At 38.7% G+C, this 24,466-nt stretch overlaps 1 protein-coding gene across 4 annotated transcripts in view; it reads right to left on the bottom strand.

Moving 5' to 3' along the window:
• Window positions 1-22,778, bottom strand: part of CEP295 (centrosomal protein 295) — a 48,668-nt gene extending 25,890 nt beyond the window's left edge. For 3 of the 4 annotated variants that reach the window (XR_005723708.1, XM_040256487.1, XM_040256486.1), the window contains exons 1-12: window positions 22,589-22,778; window positions 18,087-18,223; window positions 17,258-17,458; window positions 16,006-16,130; window positions 15,083-15,176; window positions 12,589-12,681; window positions 7,609-7,749; window positions 5,776-5,959; window positions 5,355-5,522; window positions 3,484-3,705; window positions 1,475-1,567; window positions 1,233-1,336 (exon numbers count right to left, since the gene is read on the bottom strand). Coding sequence is in view for 3 of the 4 variants with exons in the window: in XM_040256487.1 (XP_040112421.1) it covers window positions 1,233-1,336; window positions 1,475-1,567; window positions 3,484-3,705; window positions 5,355-5,522; window positions 5,776-5,959; window positions 7,609-7,749; window positions 12,589-12,681; window positions 15,083-15,176; window positions 16,006-16,130; window positions 17,258-17,458; window positions 18,087-18,223; window positions 22,589-22,724 (1,698 nt within the window). In the remaining variant the exon portion in view is untranslated. The remainder of the gene's footprint in view (window positions 1-1,232; window positions 1,337-1,474; window positions 1,568-3,483; window positions 3,706-5,354; window positions 5,523-5,775; window positions 5,960-7,608; window positions 7,750-12,588; window positions 12,682-15,082; window positions 15,177-16,005; window positions 16,131-17,257; window positions 17,459-18,086; window positions 18,224-22,588) is intronic. The other variant, XM_040256489.1, reaches the window with a different exon arrangement.
• Window positions 22,779-24,466: the final 1,688 nt, after the last annotated feature.

Below are 24,466 nucleotides of genomic sequence, written 5' to 3' on the forward strand. Positions count from 1 at the left end.
GTAGCAAATTCTGTGTTAACATCTTTAGCTCTTATCTTGTTCTCGGTAAGGATAATGCCTAAGAAATTAAATATCAAGACCTCCACAACACTTTGATTTCTTAGACATACTTGTAAAAGGGTGCAGTTATCTAGAAGCTAAGTAACAGTACAGTGAGCAACATTCGGTCTTTACTGTCAGGCATGAAACAGATGGGAAGACAATGGCAGAGGGATGATAAACTCTAAAATTATACCAACACACACACACAAATCCAAGAAATAAAAACATCTATGTTAAAGTAACTACGATTCATGAGGACAAGGACTAATCTAACTGGTTGCCTGCTAAATCCAATACCTTCTAGTCCTTGAAACATATATAAGAAACAACGAATAAACAGAAAAGGGAATCTATGTGAAGCTTTATTAAGTGGCACACTTCTGCTAGAAATGATTTAATTTTCAAAATTTAAAATGTCTAAACCTGATATTACCTATTCTTCATCAAGCAAGAGTGACTATAGCTGAGTTCCTATCTTTACCTTCCTTCAATACGGTAGTCATTAGCTACATGTGACTATTAAAACTTAGAACAATACAAAACAAAATTTTAAATTCCGTTTTTCAGTTGCACTACTTGTATTCAACAGCCCACATAGCTAACAATTACCATACTTGACAAAGATATGGAAGATTTCCATTACTGTGGAAGAATCTATTAGAAAATACTGCTTTACAACACAGATTAGAAAGCATTTATCTGAGAAAAAACAATGGCTCATAAGATTATTAACCCTTAGATGTATTTTTATAAAAGCTGTGACTATAAACTGATTGGCTTAGTAACAATTAGCCTCTATCAAGTTAATCTGTATTAAGAAAAATTTTTCATTAAAGTAGAAGGGCCCAATATTATAGTTATACAAGCTGCATTAAAATTTTTTCTTTGAAAAACAGCCTTTCAAAAAAACTATTGTGATCACAAAGTCCAAATGTTTAATATCATGACAGGGACTCAGTTATTCAACAAATATTTATTGAGTACTTACTATATATAAGGCACTGTACAAGAAACTATGTAGGGTAAACTGACTTTTAAAAAAGACAATCTCTGCCTTTATCAAATGAATGTGTAAGATAGAAGAAATGATATCAAAAGTAGCCAGATTTTAAGACAAATCTCACTGGTCAAACAAAACTATAGTACCCAGGGGAAGAAACAAACTTTTAAAAATAAAAATTTCAAATTACCTGTTTCTGCCTCGCTGCCATTCTAACTCTGACTGCTTCTTCCTGAGGATGAAGTAGAACTGAACTTGGAGCTACAGTTATGATAGGCTGAGTGGTCTTCATTTCTAAGAGAATTCCCAAAGCAAAAAATTAGTTTTACTAATTCAGAATTTAATACAACTGTAATGGCCTTTGTTCATTTATTACATGTAATTTTATTAGGCAAAGGATGTGATGAATTAAGAATGTAAAAAAAGAAATACCTTGTTCCTTTTCAGAGCCTGTACTAAATGAAAGTGGTTTATCTTCACTAGTAAGTGGTCCAGAGTCAACTGTTAGCATGTCACTTTCAACAACTGTAACAGATATATTATTATTAACACATTATCACTGTCAAAATTAAATCTGAACAATGTAACAAAAATCTACATTCAGATTATCACTGGTCCACCTGAATGTCTTATTTAGGTAAGATCCAGCCACCTTCCAGATGATCACATATTTTATCTGATAAACTCAAGTCAAACACAAAAAGAAAATAAAGAAGAAACAAGAAGATGTAAGACTAAAATTGTAAACAAAAAAGGAAAAGATGAAAGACAACTGACTTAAAAGACAGGCTTACAACAGTTTCAAACACAATGGGAAAGCATAAAAAGAACAGAGGAAGTAAGGTACCAAAGTGTAAAAAGAAAAAAGCTGAAGAAATTTAAATGTATCTTCAACATACTTAGACATTAGGATTTTTATTATTTATGAAACCAGAGCAGAAAGTTAAGTGAAAGCAGTATACGCTGATCTTATCAGGGTAGCCAGAAACTGCACGGAGCATCACCTACACAGTCATGCAGCATGCACACTTGTGCACATGTACCTGGTCAGGAAGGAAAGGCCTCAAAGTGGGTTTTATGTGGAAGGTGGGAGCGGAGCGTTATATAATCATCTTAGAAAAACATTATAAAATTAGAAACAGTGCTAAGTACTATGTAAGAAAAAAAAAGAGGGGTTATACCAGAGAGTATCTCAGACAAATCTGAATTAGACTAGGAGCTCAGCTGAGATTTCCCTTAGGAAACGGCACTTAAGTGGCATTTGAAAGGTAAGGAAGAATCAACCAGGTAAAGAGTGTGAGACGGACAGGAGACCTTTCCAGACAGGTCAGCAGACATTAAGGACCCTGTGAGGATTGAAAAAAAAAAAAACACTTGGTTCAGAAAAGGGGAAGGATGCAGTCAAATGAGGCTAGAGAAAGATTACTACCCAGGCCCTTTTCCAAAATTACTTGGTTATGGATTAAAGATGAAAGTGTCGCCTTGTATTAAATGCCAGTGCCGTATTCTCTCTCCTACTTCTCACTCCTTTCTACGGCTTGCCCCCTCTCTAGACATAAATGCCTGAGTTCCTCAGATGTCTTATAAGCCCTTTTCTCGTTGAATTCTTTCCACTAAGAGTTATTCCATGCCCATGTGCTTGAATATCATATGTCTGACTTCCAAACTTATCTCTCTTTGCTTTAAGCAGGTCAATTAAGTTAATAAATACGAACTGAGCACCTTTTATGTACAAGGCACTTCTTTAAGCACTTCTTTAAGAAGGCTGGCGGCAAAACATTTCCACATAAATCCAACTACTTTGTTTAACAAAAAAATCTAGAAGATAAAACTCAAAGACAAAAAGCAAATCAAAGAAGAGTTATATCGTGATTCTTGTTTGCTAGTATGTAATTCAAGGAAATACTACTGGTTTGACTTTAGTAACTTCTGGGAATATATTTAAATAGCCTATTTATCTACCGAAAGTTTTTTTAAAAAATCAACAAGAAACCAAATCTCTGGTGGGAAAGTAAAATAAGCACACAATACTGTACATTCAAAACTGTTAATGTGTTCATATCCTTTGATTCAGGAATTCTTTTCCTTTGTTCCTATGGAAATAATAAAAGATGCAGGCAAAGACTTTGCTAAAATGATGCTCATTACAGCGCAAAAAAAGTAATAAACATTAGAAACAGCCTGTACATCTCAACATAAGGAACAGGCTAGTTCTGGTTCATCAATGTCTTTGGAAACGTATCTATATAATTCACTACACTGAAAGTGCTCTGGAAGGGGATTCAGTAAGGTTTCTAACACTCACTGCCTGTAAGTGGCAGCATTATGGGCTTTGAAACATTTTTCTTCCTTTTGACCTCTGTTCTTTTTCAGAAATGAGCTTATCTTTGAACAACTTAGAAAGAGTTTATGTACTATAATATGAGACTGGAGAAAACTACCTTGTTCCTGCTCAGAGGATAATGTTCTGTCTTCACTCACAGTTGGTCCTGATTCAACTGTCAGGGCTTTACTTTCAGCTTCACTGACAGTTGTAATCATTTCACTTTCCTCTTCAGACATGGATTTAATTGTCCAGAGAGATTTTTGGCTTCGGATCTTATTTAATAATTTTTTAAAAAGAATTTTTGAAGGAATCTGGTGGGTCTTCACTGCTGAGGGAACTAAAAGAAAAGGAAATAAAATTTATTCAGCACCTATTACAAATAAGGTAAATTAGTCTATCTTTACACTTAGTTACCACAACTACCACTGGTTAAAACAAAAGTACAACTGTATTTTCCCCAGTATTTACAATTAAACACAATTTTGTAACCAGGTATAATTTTTTTCAACTTAAATTTAAATGAGGACACCCAAATTCAATTACAGCTGACCCATGAACAGGCATTTGAATTGCACGTGCATGCATGCTAGGTCACTGCAGTCGTGTCTGACTCTTTGCAACCTTATGGACTGCAGCCTACCAGGCTCCTCTGTCCATGGGATTCTCCAGGCAAGAACAGTGGAGTGGGATGCCAAGTTCCAGGGGATCCTCCCAACCCAGGGATCGAACTCACATCTGTTTCGTCTCCTGCACTAACAGGTAGATTTTTAACCACTAGCACCACCTGGGATCCACTTATTTGCAGATTATTTTCAAATAAATATGTTATCACAGGACTACATGATCAGGGTTGGTTGAATCTACAGATATACTGGATACTGAGGCCCAAGTTACATCAGAGTTTGGACTATATGGAGGGTTCGCATCCCTAACCCCTTGTTTGTGGGTCAACTGTATTTCTCAATGATCGGCATCAGCAAGCCTAAAAATGTATCAGGAAGATGCTTTTTCCACTTGCTAAATGATGACAGAATGTGTATCTCTTAATCTGTGGTTAAGACTAGCATTCAAAATATGTGCTATAAGGTTTGCAAGAAAATAAAAGGTTCTGCAGAGGCCAGAAATGAAGTTTAAAGGGGAATTCATGGCAATTGAGCCCTGAACCCATTTTTCTGAAATTTATGCCAAATCGTAGTAACCTTATACTTTGTTCGGACAGCAGTATGAACACAGGAAACAGGCATAATGCCTAAAGCCCTACCCCAAGGAGTCTTAGAGGAGATCCACATAAAATGGAAACTCCCAAGGACTACCTATCCACAGTGTATGGTGAAGATGAAAAGAAAGTCTGAGTGGTTTTGAACTAAGGCAATACTCATAGGAATGGGGAGAAAAGAAGTTAAAAGGAAGAAGACTTGGTCTCTAAGGAGATATGTAGTAAGAGACAGCTTTGTCTTTTTAGAGGTATTGATGCCTCTCATAGCTCTGGCCTGGATTACTGCAGACTGTGGTATCATCATTAACATGAGGAAGACAGAAGGACAAGGCAAGAGAAGATGAAAAATGTACTGTTAGACACTGTCAAGTGAAAAAATTCAGAAGGTGGAGACAGAGATGAAGTTTAGAAGAAACCTAAGTTTGTGCTGTTCATCATTACACATGAAGCGCCTGGAAGCACAGTAGGATGCACAGCAGAAGCAAAAAGTCTAAAAAACAAAAACAAAAAAATGCTGACCTTTCAAATGAATTGAGTTTATCAAATAACCTAAGTAACCTAAAAATCTTCAGAGTACATATATATAACATTCCTCTTATGTATATGAAAAGGATCTTTAGTGATGAAAATCTAAAGTTTCCTCCCCTCATCATTCCCATTAGTATTAGGCACTGTTTGTAGTTAAATTAGACCAGCCTTTCCTAACTGCTGGCAAACGATTAACATTTTTTTCTATAAAATACAGCAATATTCAGATCAGAAGTTTTTACCGTCTGCTTCACTAGAATGTACTGTTTCAGCTTCTGTCATGGGAACGTTTTCAGTCTCCCCTAAACTTTCGTGTTCCATTGAGAGGTCCAGTTCTTCATCTTGGATCTGATCAGTCACAGCAGGCAGAGGCTCTGGTTCAAGGTGCAAAATCAGGTTTCCTTTCACCTCTCAATAAAGAAATACACAGACATGTTTCCATTACAAAATGACTAAAAAGAACTTACACATAAATTTTAAAGATCATCACAGTTTCAAGTCTAAAATATGAGCACCTCTTTCAAATGAGAACTCCTTTCAAAACAAAAACTGCTTCATCAAGATAAATGTATTTTTCCACAAAAAACATTTAATAAGTAACATTTTAATGACATTTAATAACATTTCAAAGTAAACTTTGAAAGTTTACTGAAAATATCTTACTTCTGTCTGCACTGTACATGTCTTCAAAGGCAAATTCTAGCTCTCTCTGCCAATCTTCTTTCATTTCACTGCGTTTGTATGGAAGTTCGACTAGTTGTGGTGGCATCTGTGCTACCATCAGTCTCCTGCGTGCCAGGTCCTCTTGCTGGAGCTGCTGGAGTTCTTTCATTAGTTTCTCTTGATTCTTCCAAGAATAAAGAAAATAATTAACAACTGAGTCACACACTCTGGATAGTAACATTAATAGTGAGGAAATCACGAAGGAAACTAAACGTGGAGAAATCATGAAGACAGGGGCTGTAGTTCCATCCCCTCCTTTTACCATTTGATCAAATGCCACAAGACACTACGAGCTGGCCCTCCATAGCCACAGTTCTTCCAAATCCGCAGATTCAACCAACTATGGACCGTGTAGCACCACAGTGTTTACCATCGAAAAAATATGCAGGTGTAAGCTGACCCACACACTTCAAGGGTCAACTCTATTATGCTGGCAACTAACATGAGAAGATGGTTTTGGTTAGGCCACAAAGCTTCAAACGTGTCTGTCAGGTCTCCTTCCTCGGGACAGTCACAAAGCTACACTCTAATTACGGTGCCACTGCTCCTGCAATGGACTTTGTTTCAGTTCTCCATGCTGCCAGCAGCAGACACCATTTTCAAGTGAGCACCGAGAGTCAGGGACATTGTGGCTTAACAAATGTTTCCTGTTACTCCACATTATGCTTGTGATTAAACAGCTAAGTAGTGAAGAAGGGAGGAAAACCCTGGGAAGATTGGCTGTGGAGTCCACTTTCTTAACCACTAAACACTACTAATTTATGCAAGAATGTGCTCAGTTTATATTACTTTTCATGTTTTTTTGCCTGTAGGTTAAAACTTGGATGAAATTCATCTTTTAGCTTTTATAAACTAGGGGTAAGTTATGATTATCATGATAATTATAACCTGACTGTAGTCTCTCTCCATGGAACTTCCCAGGCAGGATTACTGGAGTGGGCAGCCATTCCCTTCTCCAGGAGATCTTCCTGACTCAGGGATCCAACCCAGGTGTTCAGCACTGCAGACAGATTCTTTACTGTCTGAGCCAACAGGGAAGTCCCAGTGATAAAAACTAAAAATTTAAGGGAGGAAGTCATAATTCAGTTCAAATTATACAAACTTTAAGGCCTCTAATACTGTGGCATCCAATTACCATAGAAGTGCATAAAAACTCATTCTTCAGATGAATGTTTAAAAATCCAAATGTATTAGTCAAATTCAGAAAAGAAAATCAGACTTCTAAGAGGACTCATTTCTATGCTGTTTCAAGAATAAACACCGAACAATAAGCACGACAGATGCAATGCTGTAACTACAAAGCCAGCTTTCACCACACATATTTCACAGCTCTGCAACAAAGTTCAGTGCTTCTTGACAGCAAGGATTGTGACTACTTCTGAATCAATATTCTGCAAAGCCAACAAGTCCTTTGCTTGGTAAATATTTAATGAATCAAATCTGAAAATCCACAGAGCACAAATGTAATTCAAATAACTAAATTAGAAAAGTGATTAATTTCTTCTTGGGCTATTTTTAAACTGATTAATACATTAAACTTTTAATATATTCATTAGTACAAATTTTAGAAGAAAAATGAGAACAGTTTCACCCAACCTGAATTTGAAACGAGGAGGTAAAAGCAAGTCAGAAAACTTGGAATAACATGAATCTGAGACAGTATTTTCCCATTCTCCACGACTCTGTCCTTTGAAACTGTTCACCATCAGTTAAGTCCTACAGTGCCATCGGTAAGGCCATCAGCAGTGGGCACAGCCAGAACTGAATGCTTACTTGAGCCAAATGGATCTTTTTCATTGCTTGGAATCCCCGGGCATGTGCCTTCTCACTCTGTTCCATTTTCTCTTGCGCTGCCTGCTTCTGTAGTTGTTCCAATCTTTTAGCTTCTTCTTCAGCAGCCAAATGAGGATCTGGCTAGCAGTCAATCAATAACATTTTAGACAAATAAAGTATGAAACAAAGTGGTAACTAAAAAGCAAAACAAGCCTAAAATCATGTTTTTCTATTTATATCAAATTAAATGATAACCAGCTATATACTTTTTTCAAGTTATATTTTTAAATGCCCACAATTATCAACAGCATGTATGTATGAAAAAAAGTCAAATTGTTAGTATAAAGTTTTACAACTTGTTCATTTTAAAGGAAAGTACACTATACTCATCCAAATAATTCCTCCATCATATTTTTATTAAGAAATTCTACTAAAAAAACAGTGTTGAGAGGTAAACAAATAATAGTTAAGAAACCACAAACATCAAAGGTTATGAAAGCCATTAGCCTTTGGTTTTCAGCCAAAATTTGCTGCTTGGCTTGCACCTCGGGAAGGCCAAATAATCAAAACACCTTCTTTAACATAATTTCTGGCTTCCTAGAACTTGTGCAAATCAGTGATCATGTGGTTGTACAGTGAGCCATTATTTTATTAACATAGCAATATTAAACGTATGCATGTGTGTTGCGGGGGCAGATGGAACATAACCTGGATTTACTATTATACGTAAACATTCACTTTCAAATACAGGTAAGCATTTCAAATATAACTTTAAGTAAAAATCTTAAATATTTTACATGGTGATAATCTATCAGTTAATGAAATAATAACCACAAAAGCTATTAACCATATATTTAAAATTATTTATAACTCTCAAGTAGTGAGATAAATAGGTAAAGAAATAGCTAATGAATTAAGAAAGAGTAAGGACTTCCCTGGCAGTCCACTGGTTAAGACTCTGCCCTCCCACTGCAGGGGATGTGGTTGGATCCCTGGTTAGCAAATTAAGATCCTGCAAGTTGCTCAATGCAGCCAAAAAATAAGAAAGAAAGAAAGAGTGTAATGGCCAAATAAGTGTATGAAAAATATTATATTCCTTTTGAGCTAATAAATATTTATGTAAATCCTTATTAACAAAGGTCAGATTAAACCAAAGTTGTAACTTTATAAAATTATTCAGTATATTAACATGTAAAATATTAAAATGAATTTTAGGAGCAACATTTCATTTAGGCCATGAAGTTTTTAAGAAAAAAAGTTATTTGAGAATTTTTCACATCATGTGAGGGTGAATTAAAAGCCAAAAGAAAAGTTATGACCAACCTAGATAGCATACTGAAAAGCAGAGACATTACTTTGCCAACAAAGGTCCGTCTAGTCAAGGCTATGGTTTTTCCAGTAGTCATGTATGGATGGGAGAGTTGGACTCTGAAGAAAGCTAAGTGCCGAAGAATTGATGCTTTTGAACTGGTGTTGGAGAAGACTCTTGAGAGTCCCTTGGACTGCAGGGAGATCCAGCCAGTCCATCCTAAAGGAGATCAGCCCTGGGTGTTCTTTGGAAGGAATGAGGCTAAAGCTGAACCTCCAGTACTTTGGCCACCTCATGCGAAGAGTTAACTCATTGGAAAAGACTCTGATGCAGGGAGGGACTGGGGGCAGGAGGAAAAGGGGACGACAGAGGATGAGATGGCTGGATGGCATCACCAACTCGATGGACGTGAGTTTGAGTGAACTCTGGGAGATGGTGATGGACAGGGAGGCCTGGTGTGCTGCGATTCATGGGGTCGCAAAGAGTCGGACACGACTGAGCAACTGAACTGAACTGATGTCAAGTGTGATAAACCAAAATTTGAAGAGAAGGAAAAACTTCAAAACACACAACATGTATAATAAACAGACTGAGTCCAGATATAAGATATATAAAGAGTATCAATAAAGGGTCAGAGAAACACTAGACATGCCAAACAAGTTTTAATCTGACTGCTGCTGCAGCTGTTCAACTGCTAAGCCGTGTCCAACTCTTTTGGACTGTAGCCTGCTAGGCTCCTCTGTCTGTGGAATTTTCCAGGCAAAAATACTGGAGTGGGTTGTCATTTCTTTCTTCAAGGGATCTTCCCGACCTAGGATCAAACTCACATCTCCTGCTTTGGCAGATGGGTTCTTTACCATGTAATCTGACCACTCAATCTCAAAACAAGGTTTTACAAGTAACTATCTTCTTTAAGAAGACAATCCGCTAAAACTTTGTGTCAATGCAATTAAAAATTTAAACAAGTATCTGGTTGAAATAATTGCAAGATTCTATTTTTACCAGCTGTACTCAAAAGATATATGTGAAATATGCAAAAGTGTAAACCCAAAGCAAAAATACTTTTTAGAAAACATGTTTCTGAAATCCCCTTTCCTATGAATTGTAATCTGCAATGCACAAAACAATAAGTGATTAAATATGCTACTTCTGCATCTTCTACCCAAGACATGCAGGTGGAAATCTTTTCTGCTTGTCTGTTGACATTTCTGGGTCTTACAGCAAACATTACAGCGGATCTGATTAGAAAAATATTTCTAGGAGGAAAAATCCATTTCAACAAGTGCTGCGTACAGTCATTGACAAAGGAATAAATCAGATGAAAACATCCTTAGTATAAAACAACTTTTTTTAATACTAATATAAAGGATGAAGAACAGGAGTAATTTGGGAATTTGAAGCATATGAAGTTTTGTTTGTGCGTACAGAACGTGAATGTAGCACAAAATTTAGAGAATAACTGGCTCTAAATAGGAATACAGCAGGTCAATGTCATCATTCTCTCAAAGACAGACTTTATAACATATAAGAGACTCTGTCAAGTAGAACTACTTTATCAAGATATTCAAACAAAACATGATACCAACTCTCACATGCTAAGAGACTGACTGAACAAAATGAAAGTGCTTATTTGGAGAAAGCAGCTGAAGGAGTAACTGAAATATATGCCAAGAATGCAAGTAGTTTTTATATGATACCTCCTAAAAAGATCTCATCATTCTACTCAAAGAAAGATTCTAAATTACTGCACATGTGAAATAAGCTTAGATGCAGATGAAAATACAGAGATTTGTTATCTGGGTAATCAAGCACATTACTGCACTATCACATTTTAAACCCAAGGTTTACGGACAGATTTTTCCTAAGTGATGGTGTAAGGAAGAAAATATCAGAATGCTTTAGTTTGCGGGATAGTTTTTATAAAACTGCATTATAACTAATAACTAACTAATCTTCAAGTCCAGAAATTGAAGAGAAGGTAGGTCTTTTAGTTACTGTCAACGACAAAGGTTTAAAAATTTACTGTGACACCATCAGTGATACCCTATATGACAGCTAAAAACAGAAATGTCTTTCATCAATCTTAGTATAAAATATATGTTTAATACTAATATAAGGTATTGAAGTTATAATAGTATTTTACAATTTTAAACAAGCTTCAAGATTTATTCCTTTCTTAGAAGTTAACTTTATGATGGTAATACTCATCTTGTGTCTTGATCAAATATTAACACTTGCTATTACAGAATTTGTTGCATTCTAACCTCCACAGGAATGCTACACTGTGAAGTAGTATATATATCTAGTAGATAAATATATCTAACATGAAAAAGGTGAAAATTCACTGTTACAAAGAAACAGCAATTATAACAAGGAGTAACAATTGTTTGTCACTGTTAACACAGACAATCAATTTTTAAGCCATATCATTTCCTACAGACAAGGGTATGATGTGTGTGTGTGCTAAGTCACTTAAGCTGTGTCTGACCCTTTGCGACCCTAAGAACTATAGCCCGCCAGGCTTCTCTGTCCATGGGATTCTCCAGGCCAGAATACTGGAGTGGGTAGCCATTCCCTTCTCCAGGGGATCTTCCCCACCCAGGGATCGAACCAGGGTCTCCTGCATTCCAGGCGGATTCTTTACCACTGAGCCACCAGGGAAGCCCATGGGTATGGTAAGACGGCCATTTTCACATGTTGCAGTCACTTTTTAAAAGGAAATTTAAAGATCTATATCAAGTATCTGTGATAAAATGTTATACACTGTGGAACCTATAATTTCTCTTTTAGACATTTATTTTAAACATACAATCAGAGCTGTAGACAAAATGTACACAACGTGGCTTTATTGGTGGTCCTAGGGGGGGACACCGGTCTGACCCCTGGTCCAGGAAGATCCCACATGCTGTGAGGCAACTAAGCCTGTGCACCACAACTACTGAAGCGCTCAGGCCACAGAGCCCGTGCTCCATGACCAGAGGCCACCACCACGAGAGGCCCGAGCACTGCAACCTGAGGGGAGCCCCCATTCTTCACAACTAGAGAAAGCCAACGGGCAATGCCAAAGACCCAGCACAGCCGGAAATAAACAAATTTATTTTAAAAAGCTATAAAAAATCTACAAGATGATTATGTTTGCATTATTTACAAAGCAAAAGAGAAAAAAAAACCCTCCACAATAGAATGGTTAAATAAACTCTATAATGAAATATTTAAGTAGCTGTTAAAAATCATATTTTAAAAAGCATGTGTATATGTTTATACACAAATAATGAAAATGTATTAATTAAAAATACTATAATGAATCCATTAATGTATTAACCGATTACTTTTTCATGATGAAAACTTAGGTGTTTTACACATAGCTAGTTTCAAATTTCTAGAGTATGTATTATTTTTATGTCAAAAATCTTTTATGGTTAAGAAAATTAAATATATCCATTTAAGTAGCCAATTCCTTTCATTCATATTATATCAACATTCCATTCACATTCAACATGACATTGTAATTCAAAGCATATTTAAAAGATTTTTAAATCACTATTACCCTAAGACAGTTGATAGAGCTGTTCAAATTTTGATATTTGAGAACAATATATGTAGAACAATATATAACTCAATTCAATGGACAGAGAAATAATAAAGCGAGAGTCATGAAAAAAGTCAATCACCTGCTTTGTGTCCACCTCTCTATTCACAAAAGTACAAAGATGATGGTAGGTAGAACTGTTCGTCTTCACACTAGTTTTCTTTACTTCAACATTCTGAAAAATGAAACAGAAAATAGATTGTTAAAGTTGAAAGTATTCATTTTCATTTGAAGCAGGATCCAATGAAAAAAGTAATTTTGTATTTTAATCAGTTATTCTTTATTTTTTTCCTTCATGAGACGTGCACTGTATTTCCACTAATCCGGAATTTAGGTTTAAAAGTCAGATTATACTTCAGTAAGAATAATGAACAGGTGATGCTCTAGGACATCAGGAGGCACATAATGGCAAGGTGTGCCCCTATTACTGATTTTAAGTTTGCTCATTTGGTTATGATGTTTCATAATCACTGATAAGAGAAAGTTCTCTTTTGTCTAAAGGAAGTAGGCCAATGAATAAATGCAGAAGGATGATAGATACTTGTGATGCTAAGTATCATCTCCCAGATTACTTGGAAATTGAAAAGAGAAAAATTTACCAATATAATTGAGATCTCTTGTAGCCACATAACCAAATCAGACAAATACAGAATACAAGAAACTAGTCTATTCAAAAATTCTGAAATAAAAAAGTTGGCCAGGGTTGGGGAGAGAATGTTTTACGTTGAAGAGACAAAGCAAACAGAAGCAAGACGTAAACCTTGACTGGATCCTGGTTACTTTTCTTAGTGTGATATTGTGGCCACATAGGAGAATGTCCTGGACGACCCTGGTGGTATGGTAGGTAAAAATCTGCCTGTTAATGGAGGAGATACATTCAATTCCTGGTCTGGGAAGATTTCATATGCCATGGAGCAACTAAGCCTGGGCACCACAACTACTGAGGCTGTGCTCTAGAGCCTGGAGCCACGACTACTGATCCATGAGCAGTGACTACTAAAGCGCATGCACCTAGAGCCGGTGCTCCACAACAAGAGAAGTCACCACAAGGACAAGCCTGGCACCACAACAAAGACCCAGCACAACAAAAAATAAACAATTTGAAAAAATAAAAACCAACCTAGAGCTTCGTTAGAAAAAGAGGATGTCTTTATTCTTAGCAGAGGTACGCTGAAGTATACAGGGTGAAATCTAACCTATAAACCTACATTCAAATGTATACATTTATATATTCAAACGTATACACAACCATTTGAAATCTACACATAATGCAAAACGAAATCTACACACAAGCTATTTCTTATACTCTTCTCTGTATTTAAAAATTTTTCATAATAAAAATGTTAGGGAAAAAAGTACCACCACAGTTTAACATATAATTCATATTTGCGAAATCATTTACACAGACAATGTTTTGGTCAGTTTAAAATTTTGACCTTGACTTGTTAGGGCTTCCCAGATGGCTCAGATGGTAAAGAATCTGCCTGCAATGCAAGGGACCTGGGTTTGACTCCTCGGTTGGGAAGATCCCTGGAGAAGAGAATGGCTACCCACTCTAGTATTCTTGCCTGGGGAATTCCATGTACTGTATGTACAGTCCATGGGGTCAGAAAGAGTTGGACAAGACTGAGCCAGTTTCACTTTCAGCTTGCTAGAAACATTAAGACTTATGACAAAAGTAATAATAATAATGAATGGGTAATATACTGCCCGGCTTTTAACAGGGTACCAGGGGAGTGGCTGAAATCTGACTTCTCTGTTTGGATCTTACTGGATCAAATGTCACACGGCAGATGTCTAACATAAAAGCAGGAAGGCTGACAAAACTAGAGGCTTAAGACGGGACTATCTGGTACTGAGGCTGATCACACACACATACGAAATAATGTATCCTGTATTTGTATTTTTAAAATTTCTGGTTAACTTTTTTGATAAACACACCTATGTAATTTTGATAATGATCCAAATGAGCTATTTTAATAACCACAACAAGATAATCTGAGCAGGAGAAGCAATACCTTTCAAAATTAATTTCCGCTTAATAAGTTAAATGTGTGTTTTTTTTTTTAAAGCTTCAAATCACAAAATCACACATTTTACTCTCACAAAGAAACAGACTTTCCTCACCATTTCACATAATCTTATGTGAAGTTATTATCTGGACCTAATTTCTGTGTCTATAAAATGGTAACTATTTACAATAGCCAAATCTTGAATGTGGGAAAGTCTTTAGGGCAAATAATCTTTTTCTTTCCGAATAAAATAAAAAAGGTTACAGTTTTTCAAACAAAAAAATCTCTTGAGACAACTGGAGAAAACTGAACACAGACCAGGTATCAGATTATACTGGGGACAACATTATATTAGTATTGTGCTTTAAAGTCCTTAAACATCAGAGATACAAACTAAAGCATTTGTGGGTAAAATGCTATCTAGAATTATTTTAAAATATTCTAGATATGTATTACCTGTACAGTTAAAAACTAAGTTCAAACAAATGGCATTTGGATGTGCACTGAATTCTAACAGCAAAGAAGAATTACTATATCCGAGCTCCCATACCCAGAGTAATTCACCTCAAAGAGAGCTGGAGGAGGGGGTGGCAGACTTGCGATTTTGGCAGATCTCTCCTTTTCCACAAGCAGAGCTTCTTTTCGAGCTTTTATATGCCTGAAAAAAATAAAAGATGTCATAAATTAATCTCTCAAATAATGTTACAGTACAACTCAAAGTTAAAAATATAAAAGCCATTACAATCTTAAGAAATCCTCCACAGCCTGATCCCACAGGCTCAAATGCTATTTAATAAAGAGTGCATACACATGTGAGAAAATAAAGCGTAAAAGAGGTGTAGCTAGACATAAAGCTCCACAATGTGGACTGACCCAGCAAACACCTAATGTTCTTTAGAATAATTTAGAATTAAAAAAACTTAAAAATGATAAAGAGGGGCCACTGTATAAAATGACCACTTCTGACTAGCTAATAGGTTCTTTCATTTTTACAATATGCAAAAATCTCATCAATGACTTGCAGAGTCTATAACCTCTTCTAATGTTCGTAATTGCACTGTTTTTTTTCTTTTTATATCAGAGGCAGACAGATTTTGGTTGACCTGCATTCTAAACTAGTAATACACTTCTTCAGAAACTCAGTAACTGCTGCTAAAGTCAGAACAGAAAAGAAAGTTCACTTGTTAGTACGTACTCCCCTCACTGCATTATTTTAAACCAAGTTTAAGAAACACCATGGATATACCATATAACTTTTAAAAAGTATCCAAGTTTTAGTTTTAAAGTTTAGTCACTCAGTCATGTCCGACTCTGCGACCCCATGGACGTCGACTACCAGGCTCTTCCATCCATGGGATTTTCCAGGCAAGAGTAATGGAGTGGGCTGCCATTTCCTTCTCCAAAAAAAAAAAAGTATACATTGTACCCTTTAATTCCAGCCGTATCAGTTTCAGTGGAGAATACAATAAAAATTACTATTACTTTACCAGGTTTTTTGTTTCATTAACATTTCTTTTTGATTTTTCTGTACTTTCAGGGCCTCTTTATGTCTCATTTCTGCCTTTTTTTTCCTTTCTGCTGCCCGGTGTGCCAGAGCATTTAAATCAGGCTCCTAAAAACAAATATTACTTAAAATGTCATGTTAAACAAGACTAAAATGGCAAATATATAATATGTGTGGTACTCTGTCAGGGCAAAAATCATGAAGATGTATTCAAATGAAACACTGCGCTATAGCACAAAATTAATGATGACATAAATAAAGCTACAAAAATCTGATGTCAGAACTTAAACCTATTAATACTAAAAACACAAACTAAAACCAGGGACCAAGAATATTTTGATCGACACATTCTTTAAAGAGTTCTTCTTCCTGACTAAAAGTTTGGTAACAAAGATAAGCGTTCTTGGAATCCAGCTTGTTTATTTTGTGAGACTATCTCTGGAACCACAATCTAGGATTTTCCACCCATAAATCAGAAGAAACAAAATAAGGTCAGGGAGTAGTCTTAAATACTGAGTTAAGTACTACTTTGCATTTGTGAAAAGATGAACTCAAGTATATACACATTTAACTACACATTTTGGAGGTATGAGGAAGGAGTGATAATGAAATCAGAAATCTGCATTCATCCCACCGAACTTGTCCAAATTGACTGAAATGAGTAACAGCTTGTAATTCTGAAGGTTACTATTTTATTTACCCAGTTGTTATTGACTGGAAAAGAATAATGTTTGCTTTTTTCTATGAAGTATAGCTTGATTTACAATGCTGTGTTAGTTTCAGTATACAGCATGGCCAGCAGTTCTGTTATACATACACATATACAGCTATTCTTTTTTGGCTTCTTTTCCCTCGTAGATTGTTATGAAACATTGAGCACAGTTTCCTGTGCTCCACAGTAGGTCACTGCTGGTCACCTATTTTATCTACAGTAGTGTGTGTGCTAATCCCATCCTCCTCATGTATTATCCCTTACCACCCACCTGTGGTGACCCTAAGTTTATTAGAGAGTAATGTTAACTTAATCATCATAGAAAACAGATTTCCCTTGACATGACTCTTACCAGGAAGTGAATCAAGTAGGATTCTTAAGTTATATTAAATTTAAAAAAACATTCAGGCTGCCCACAGCAAACTCTATACATGAAAACATTTTTATCAGTGTCTAATAACATTAATCTACTTTTAACAAGTATCATTACCACAGACAGGTGGTCAGATAAGTGCTCACTTACATTTTCTTTGGCTTGTTGATGCCCCTCTCCCATAGTTCTTAAACTTGCCAAATACAGTTTTTCCAAGTTTTTGATTTTCTGAGTTTGTGATTCCGCCCATTCTGTCCTTAGTTCCTCTGCCAAACGAGCGAATTGCTGATTTCTCCTCTGTTTTATATCTTCTCTTATCTGTAAAGCAATATCTCTTTCTTGTTCTCGGACCTAAAAGATGAATATTTAAGATTATATGAAAAGAGGCTTCCTTCAACTTTTTGGAAAAGCTCTTTGGAAACAGGATCCTAAATGAATTCGATTCAGGTATTAGATATATCAATTCTCCAGAATATTCAAAGATATTAGGTAAGACCTATTTAAAGCAGAAAATCCAGGTGATGGAGGAAAAACCAAAAATAAGACTACTTACAAAGTTCCCTGATAAGCCATTATGTTTCCTCCCCAGAGGCTAAGGGGACTGCCATTATCATTGTGATCTGAGCAAACTCCAAGAGTTATTGATGGACAGGGAAGGCTCGCATGCTGCAGTCCATGGGCTCGCCAAGAGTCAGATATGACTGAGCGACTGAACTGAATGTTAAAAATGGGCTTCCCTGGTGGCTCAGTGGTAAAGAATCCACCTGCTAATGCAGGAGATGCGGGAGAAAGAGCAACCCAGTCCAATATTCTTACCTGGAAAACCCCCACGGACAAAGAAGCCTGGCAGGCTACAGTCCATGGGGCCTCAAAGAGTCAGACACAACTTAGTGACTTAACAACAATAACTACAATGCAGAAAATACTAATAATTTTGGGGACACAAAGAAGTTGACACTATGTTCCAAATAAATCTCACCTGCAGCAATCTTAGTTTTCGTCTTCTTTCATAATCTTCCTTTAAAATGAAGGCTTCCTCATTAGGACTCAATCTCAGCTTGCCAGCATTCACTCCCTTTCTTTTCATTTTCATGTAGTACTTTAAATATGAAGGTTCTGCATTAATATATATATATATTAAAATAAGGCAGTAAAGATTAGAACACTTTTTAAAGGGCTGTAAACATGAAATAAAATGATTTGGTAAACTAAGTTCAACTTATTTATAAATAGCAATCATTAATTCAGCACTTAAATTGGTAGTCCTCAGATGGGGAGAAAGCAGTTTAATGGTGAGTAAACCATTTCAAGCATTACTTGAAAAAATGCTTCCTCATCTGTGGCAGGTTATTGTTTACCTGTAGTAACTGGGACCTGACTAACTCCTACTTGGGATTTCCAGAGTTTACCCAGCTTAAATATAGAAAACCACGAAGATTTCAAAAGGTGTGTCAGTGCAGAATAAACGCTTCACAGTTACAGTTTAACACTAGAACTCTGATAACCTGTTCATAAGCAGCAAGCCTCCTACACTGCAGGGCTCCTGGCTCATAGCTCGGCTCCTAGTCTGTGATATATCACATGATCACAAATGTCACTGTATCTTAGGGAATCACATCAACCCCTCTACAGTAAAACAACTCTTCAGTAATTGGTGGTGTGATTTTTAAATGAAATCATTAAACAAAACTCCTCCTAAAACAAAGTTCTATTTTTCGGTTCAGTGCAGGGTTTAAGATGCTATTGCTCCTGTTTACACTCAGATGTTCTCAGTCGCGTCTCTAGATTATAACATGCCCCAATTTGGGCAAGTCTGACAGGGAAAATATGAAAGAATTTAAGAATCTATAATTTTTATAAAATTTAAAAACCCTCCCCAGGTGATTCTGCATCTCCTTGTTCCCATTATTGCCATTTTCAAAAATTAGACACTTCAAATCAGTATATAACCATGATTTCATCTGAGATCAGTCTCTTTACAATGACCAGGAAGGCAAATATGGTAACTGAACACTTAAATCTTTCTGAAGATAGTTTTTGTTGTTGTTGTTGCCCCACTTGGCTTGTGAGAATCCTAGTTCCCTGAGCAGGGGTCAACCTGGGCCCCCGGCAATGCAAGTGCAGAGTCCTTATCACTGAACCACCAGGGAATCCCCTTCTGCAACCAGTTTAAGCAGCCCTTCCCTGTGAAACTGCCCTCCAGTGATTCTTGCTCCACCTGCCTGTCCATAAGAAATGCGACCCCCACATTCATATGAGGACTAACCTATGCTGCCTTGGATATTACCTTCCTCTAGTTTTTCACCAATAACTTGCCCTTTCTAGTTAGATTCCTTAACAATAAGGACAGAGGCTCTGGTTTTGGTTTGTTTTTTTTTTTTTAATATCCAAATTAACCACGAATAACAACCACCAGGCAGTATGTCACATACTAAGGATAAATACTGTTTTCACTCAGGTGTACAAATAGCGGCCAGAAGAATTTGGGGTTATCTAATAGGAACTACGGAGAAGACAATGGCACCCCACTCCAGTACTCTTGCCTGGAAAATCCCATGGACGGAGGAGCCTGGTAGGCTGCAGTCCATGGGGTCGCTAAGAGTCGGACACGACTGAGCGACTTCACTTTCACTTTTCACTTTTATACGTTGGAGAAGGAAATGGCAACCCACTCCAGTGTTCTTGCCTGGAGAATTCCAAGGACGGTGGAGCCTGGTGGGCTGCTGTCTATGGGGTCGCACAGAGTCGGACACGACTGAAGCAACTTAGCAGCAGGAACTAAGGGCTTCCCTGGTGACTCAGTGGTAAAGAATCTACCTCTCAATGCAAAGACCTGGGTTCGATCCCTAGGTTGGAAAGATCTCCTGGAGAAGGAAATGGCAACCCACTCCAGTATTCTTGCTATTCTTGCCTGGAAAATCACATGGACAGAGGAGCTTAGCAGGCTACAGTCCACGGAGTTGCAAAAGAGTTGGTACATGACTTATCAACTGAACAAACAAAAATAGAAACTAAAACTTTTTCACTGAACTCTCCATCAAAAAGAAGGCAGGAATAATCTTATTCCTAAAAACTGCTTTGCTCCTAAGTAGGTCCTTCAGTGTGTTCACTGAATGAATGACTCATTCAATGAGTTAATTCATATTAAGTGCTAGATAGGTATATGTGGTTACTGTTACAACCTGATGACAAAAGGAATAACTGCTTACTGTGAAAAATCTTTTCCAGCTGCAACCCACTCAGCTGATATTCACAAGGCTTTGGTAATGTACTCTGTGAAAGTGCCAACCAACCATTCTCTATTTTAGACAAGAATCAAAGGCCTCTTAGATTAAAGGACTTGACCTGAGTGACAATATCTACTGGCAGAGCCAAAAGAAGAATCTGGTGTTTCTTATATATGGCTCCTAACTTTCTGAAATGCTAAAATATAGGGAGTGAGGAAAATTTTGTTTAAGCCAGTATTTTTTGCAAGAGGGGCTTGACAAGAACTAAACAAAGAGAAAACAAGTAATCCCATAATCCTCAATTTCCTTTCCTAGAGGATTACAGGAACAAGTATACATTTGTTATTTTTACCTAAGATGTGACAGAATAACTGTTTTCTCTTGTATATTATTATCTTAATTTTTACACTTGTTGGAAATAATCTGATTTAGTATTCCCAGCTTCTCTAAATGTCAACCACAGTAAAACAACCAAAACCAGGGAATTAACACTAGCACCATACTTTTAGCTAATCTACAGACCTTATTCAAATTTCATCAATTGTCCCACTAATGTCCATTTTCTGGACCAGGTCCCAAGACAAGGAAAACATATCCTTTGACTGTTGTGTCACTCTGGGTCCTCAAAGAAGTAGATGCCAAAATGGGATGAAACCTATGAGGAATTTTATTAGGGGAAATGCCTGTGTGAGGGAAAATGGGGAGGGAGCTGGTGAAAGCTAGGAGTGCTTCAGACTTTCATGCAAATCTGCCACTGAGTGAAGGAGGAAGGCAAAGTTGGGTAGATGACCCTTAAACTGTAGAGTCTAAGGAAGCTTCAGGAAGATTTCTGGGGAGTCCTTAAGCCAAAATCCCATGTGTCTCAGGAACAGGCCTGCCTTCACATCCACCCCATGCTGTCCTTAATAGGAGCAGTCTATGAGAGGCATTCAGGTAAACAGACTTCAGAACACAGGGGCTGAGGGTCTGTGAATCATGTTCTAATGGCTAGGCTGTTCTGTCTCCTTCAGCTCCTCTAACTTGAGATGTTCCTCAGTCCCATCACCCCTTCCCCCATCTTGACATTTTAAAAAGATGCCAGCCAGTTATTTTGCATAATGTCCCTCTATCTGGATGTGTTTAATCCCTTCCTATAGTTAGACTGAAGTCATGCATTTTTGGCAAGACCATCACAGCAGTCATGAGTACTCTTCTCAGCACATCACACCAGAATGAGTTTTGATCCCTTGATTAAGAAGGTGCCTAACAGGTTCCTCCACTATAGACACGATTTCTTTTAAAGTATTTGGTGGAGAGATAAACTGAGGCTGTGTAAATACCATGTTCCCCACCATATTTACCAACTAAATTTAGTATCCACTGATGACTACCTGAAACAATGTATTTTCTACTGACATTATTCCTTCTACACTTACCAACTGGAATCCTACTGTAAGGAAGTTTCACCCATTCCCTCACTTTAGTACTTACTCATATCAATACAGATTTTCAAATTCTAAGTACTGTTACTGACAAATAATAGAGGTGATACTACTTATCTTGCAGGACTGTCCTGAGGATTAAGTGGCAACGGGCACCTCTTAATCAACCTATATTAGGAAGATGTGGCCTCAAGGCCCAATTCCACTTGAAGCAGGAAGACACTTACAATCACTTTGGTCTCACTTCCTTGAAATATATAAGCGGAGTCATAATATCTTCTCCAACAGGTTGTTCTGATTGTGTCTTAGTAAATATAAACTGCCAGATACTTTCTAAATTTTAATGACTACCGTTCCCCATTGTTTTACAAAGCAGACGTTTGCGGCAGGACTTAGTATCTAAGAAATTAAAGGTGAGACACCAAAAGAGAGCATGCTCTCTGCATGAAACGATTTCCAAACTGGGCTCTTTAGCGGCTCCCAGCAGGGAGGCCGCTCCGCGGGTGACCTGGGGGCAGGACGCACCCAGGGGTTTTGCAGTGGCGACCCCGCAGACCCTTCCGGCCGCCCGGACTGGGAAGCTCAGGGCCCCCGCGAGGCCCGACCCCACGGGAACGCGCATGGCCGGCGGCGCCGAAGGCCCCGGGGCGGCCTCTCACACGGCGCGAGCGAGCCCGCGAGGGGACGCGCGCCCCGCCGGCCTCGCGCCCGGCCCCTGCGGAGAGCCGCGGGCCGCTGCGCGTGCGCCCCCCGCCGCAGCGCACCCCCGCTCCCCGCCTCGCGGAGAAGTGCACGCTCGGGGCCCTCGGGAGGCCAGCGCCCCCGTCACTCACCCGGGAGAGGAGAGCCCGGCCTCAGGAGTCGCGGCTCAGACACAGGAGGCCCGGCGGCCCGCCCCACAGCTGCCTCCGAACAGCCGTTCGGGCGTGAGCGAGGCGGCCATCTCCGAGCCGCCGTCACTTCCGTCATTCAAACCGCTCGCCAGTGGCGCGGCCGGGCCGCGGGAAGCGCCGAGCCCCGCCCCGCCCCGGGGGCCGTCGGGACGGCCGCGGCGGAAGCCGCTCCCGGGGCGCGCGCCGCCCCTACGTGGGGCCCATTATTTCTCGTGTTGGGCGTGGCTCGGAGGTTTAGCTTTACGTCTCCGGACAGGCAGCTTTACAGATCCGAGACGGAGGTCCAGGAAGGGAAAGATACTTAACACAGCCCACCCGGGTGGCTTCACTCTCAAGCGTCTTTATGAAGACGCCTTGGGAGCTGCAGCCTTTCTTGTCTGAGGACACAATTCGTTTGGTACTTTCCTCACGCTGCAGTTATTTTCTGATAGTTTTCAACTCACTCAACAGGGAACCGTATCGTAATGCTGTGCCTCCAGAGGGCCTCACCATCTAGAACATGTCAAGGATTTATCCGCTGTAGATAACCTACAATCAAAGGGAGTGAGAGCTGGTTCATATTTACTGAGCCCCTATTATGTGCCAAGCACAATGTGCTAGGTGGAGCGGAAACCACGGTGAGTGGCTTACGGCCTCATGCTAAATTTTGTAGTCCAGAGCAGGGGTCTCGAACAGGTTTGTGGCCTGTGAAGAACCAAGCTGCAGAGCAGGAAGTGGGCAGGCGGTGAGGGAGTCAAGCTGCATCTCTGTTTACGGCAGCCCCCCACCCCTGGGAGTACAGCCTGAGCTCCGTCTCCTGTCAGCCCTGGGTTAGAGCCTCCTAGGAGGGCTTGAATCCTACTGAAACCATTCACTGCTTCTCCGTCTGTGAAAACAGGTCTTCGCGAAACCAGTCCCTGATGCTGAAAAGTTCGGGAACTGCTGGTCTAGAGGGTGACACATACCAAGAATCAAAGCATTACAAATGGGGAGTGGGTGAGAGGGAAGTTACTGATATAATTAGCTCTGGCTTCATTATAGAGAAGAGGTCAGTTCAGTTCAGTCGCTCAGTCGTGTCCGACTCTTTGCGGCCCCATGAATTGCAGCACGCCAAGGCTCCCTGTCCATCCCCAACTCCCAGAGTTCACTCAAAACTCACGTCCAGCCATCTCATCCTCTGTCGTCCCCTTCTCCTCCTGCCCCCAATCCCTCCCAGCATCAGAGTCTTTTCCAATGAGTCAACTCTTCGCATGAAGTGGCCAAAGTACTGGAGTTTCAGCTTTAGTATCATTCCTTCCAAAGAACACCCAGGGCTGATCTCCTTCAGAATGGACTAGTTGGATCTCCTTGCAGTCCAAGGGACTCTCAAGAGTCTTCTCCAAGTTAAAACTAAGACAAGACACATAAACCGATTAGAATTCGATTGCAGGAAATGAAAGATGATTACAACAAGAATGGAAAGAAGTGGGTAGATTTAAGAGGCAAATCCGGAATTGGTGTTTATCTGCTTACGGAAGAAAAAAAAAGAGGGAGAAATAAATGGCGATGCTGAAGTTCTCTATTTGGCAACTGAGTGGATGTGAATAATTTTCTCCTAGAATACACAGAAAGAAGATCAGGTTTGGGAGGGGAAAGTCGAAAGTTAAGCTTTGAATATTTTAAATTTGATCTGTTTCTGGGATATCTTGACAATATCCAGAAATATTTAGGAGGCAAAATTAGCAGTAGTTAACAACTGCTTGGAAGGTTGAAGGAAAAGGGAGAATGAAGTTAACTTCACAGGCTTGTGGCGCACTGCTGATGGTAGTGCCGATAACCAAGGGAGAAATAGAAATGGGA

Source organism: Oryx dammah, unplaced genomic scaffold (assembly GCF_014754425.2).
Source record: "Oryx dammah isolate SB20612 unplaced genomic scaffold, SCBI_Odam_1.1 HiC_scaffold_15, whole genome shotgun sequence".
Classification (NCBI taxonomy): domain Eukaryota; kingdom Metazoa; phylum Chordata; class Mammalia; order Artiodactyla; family Bovidae; genus Oryx; species Oryx dammah.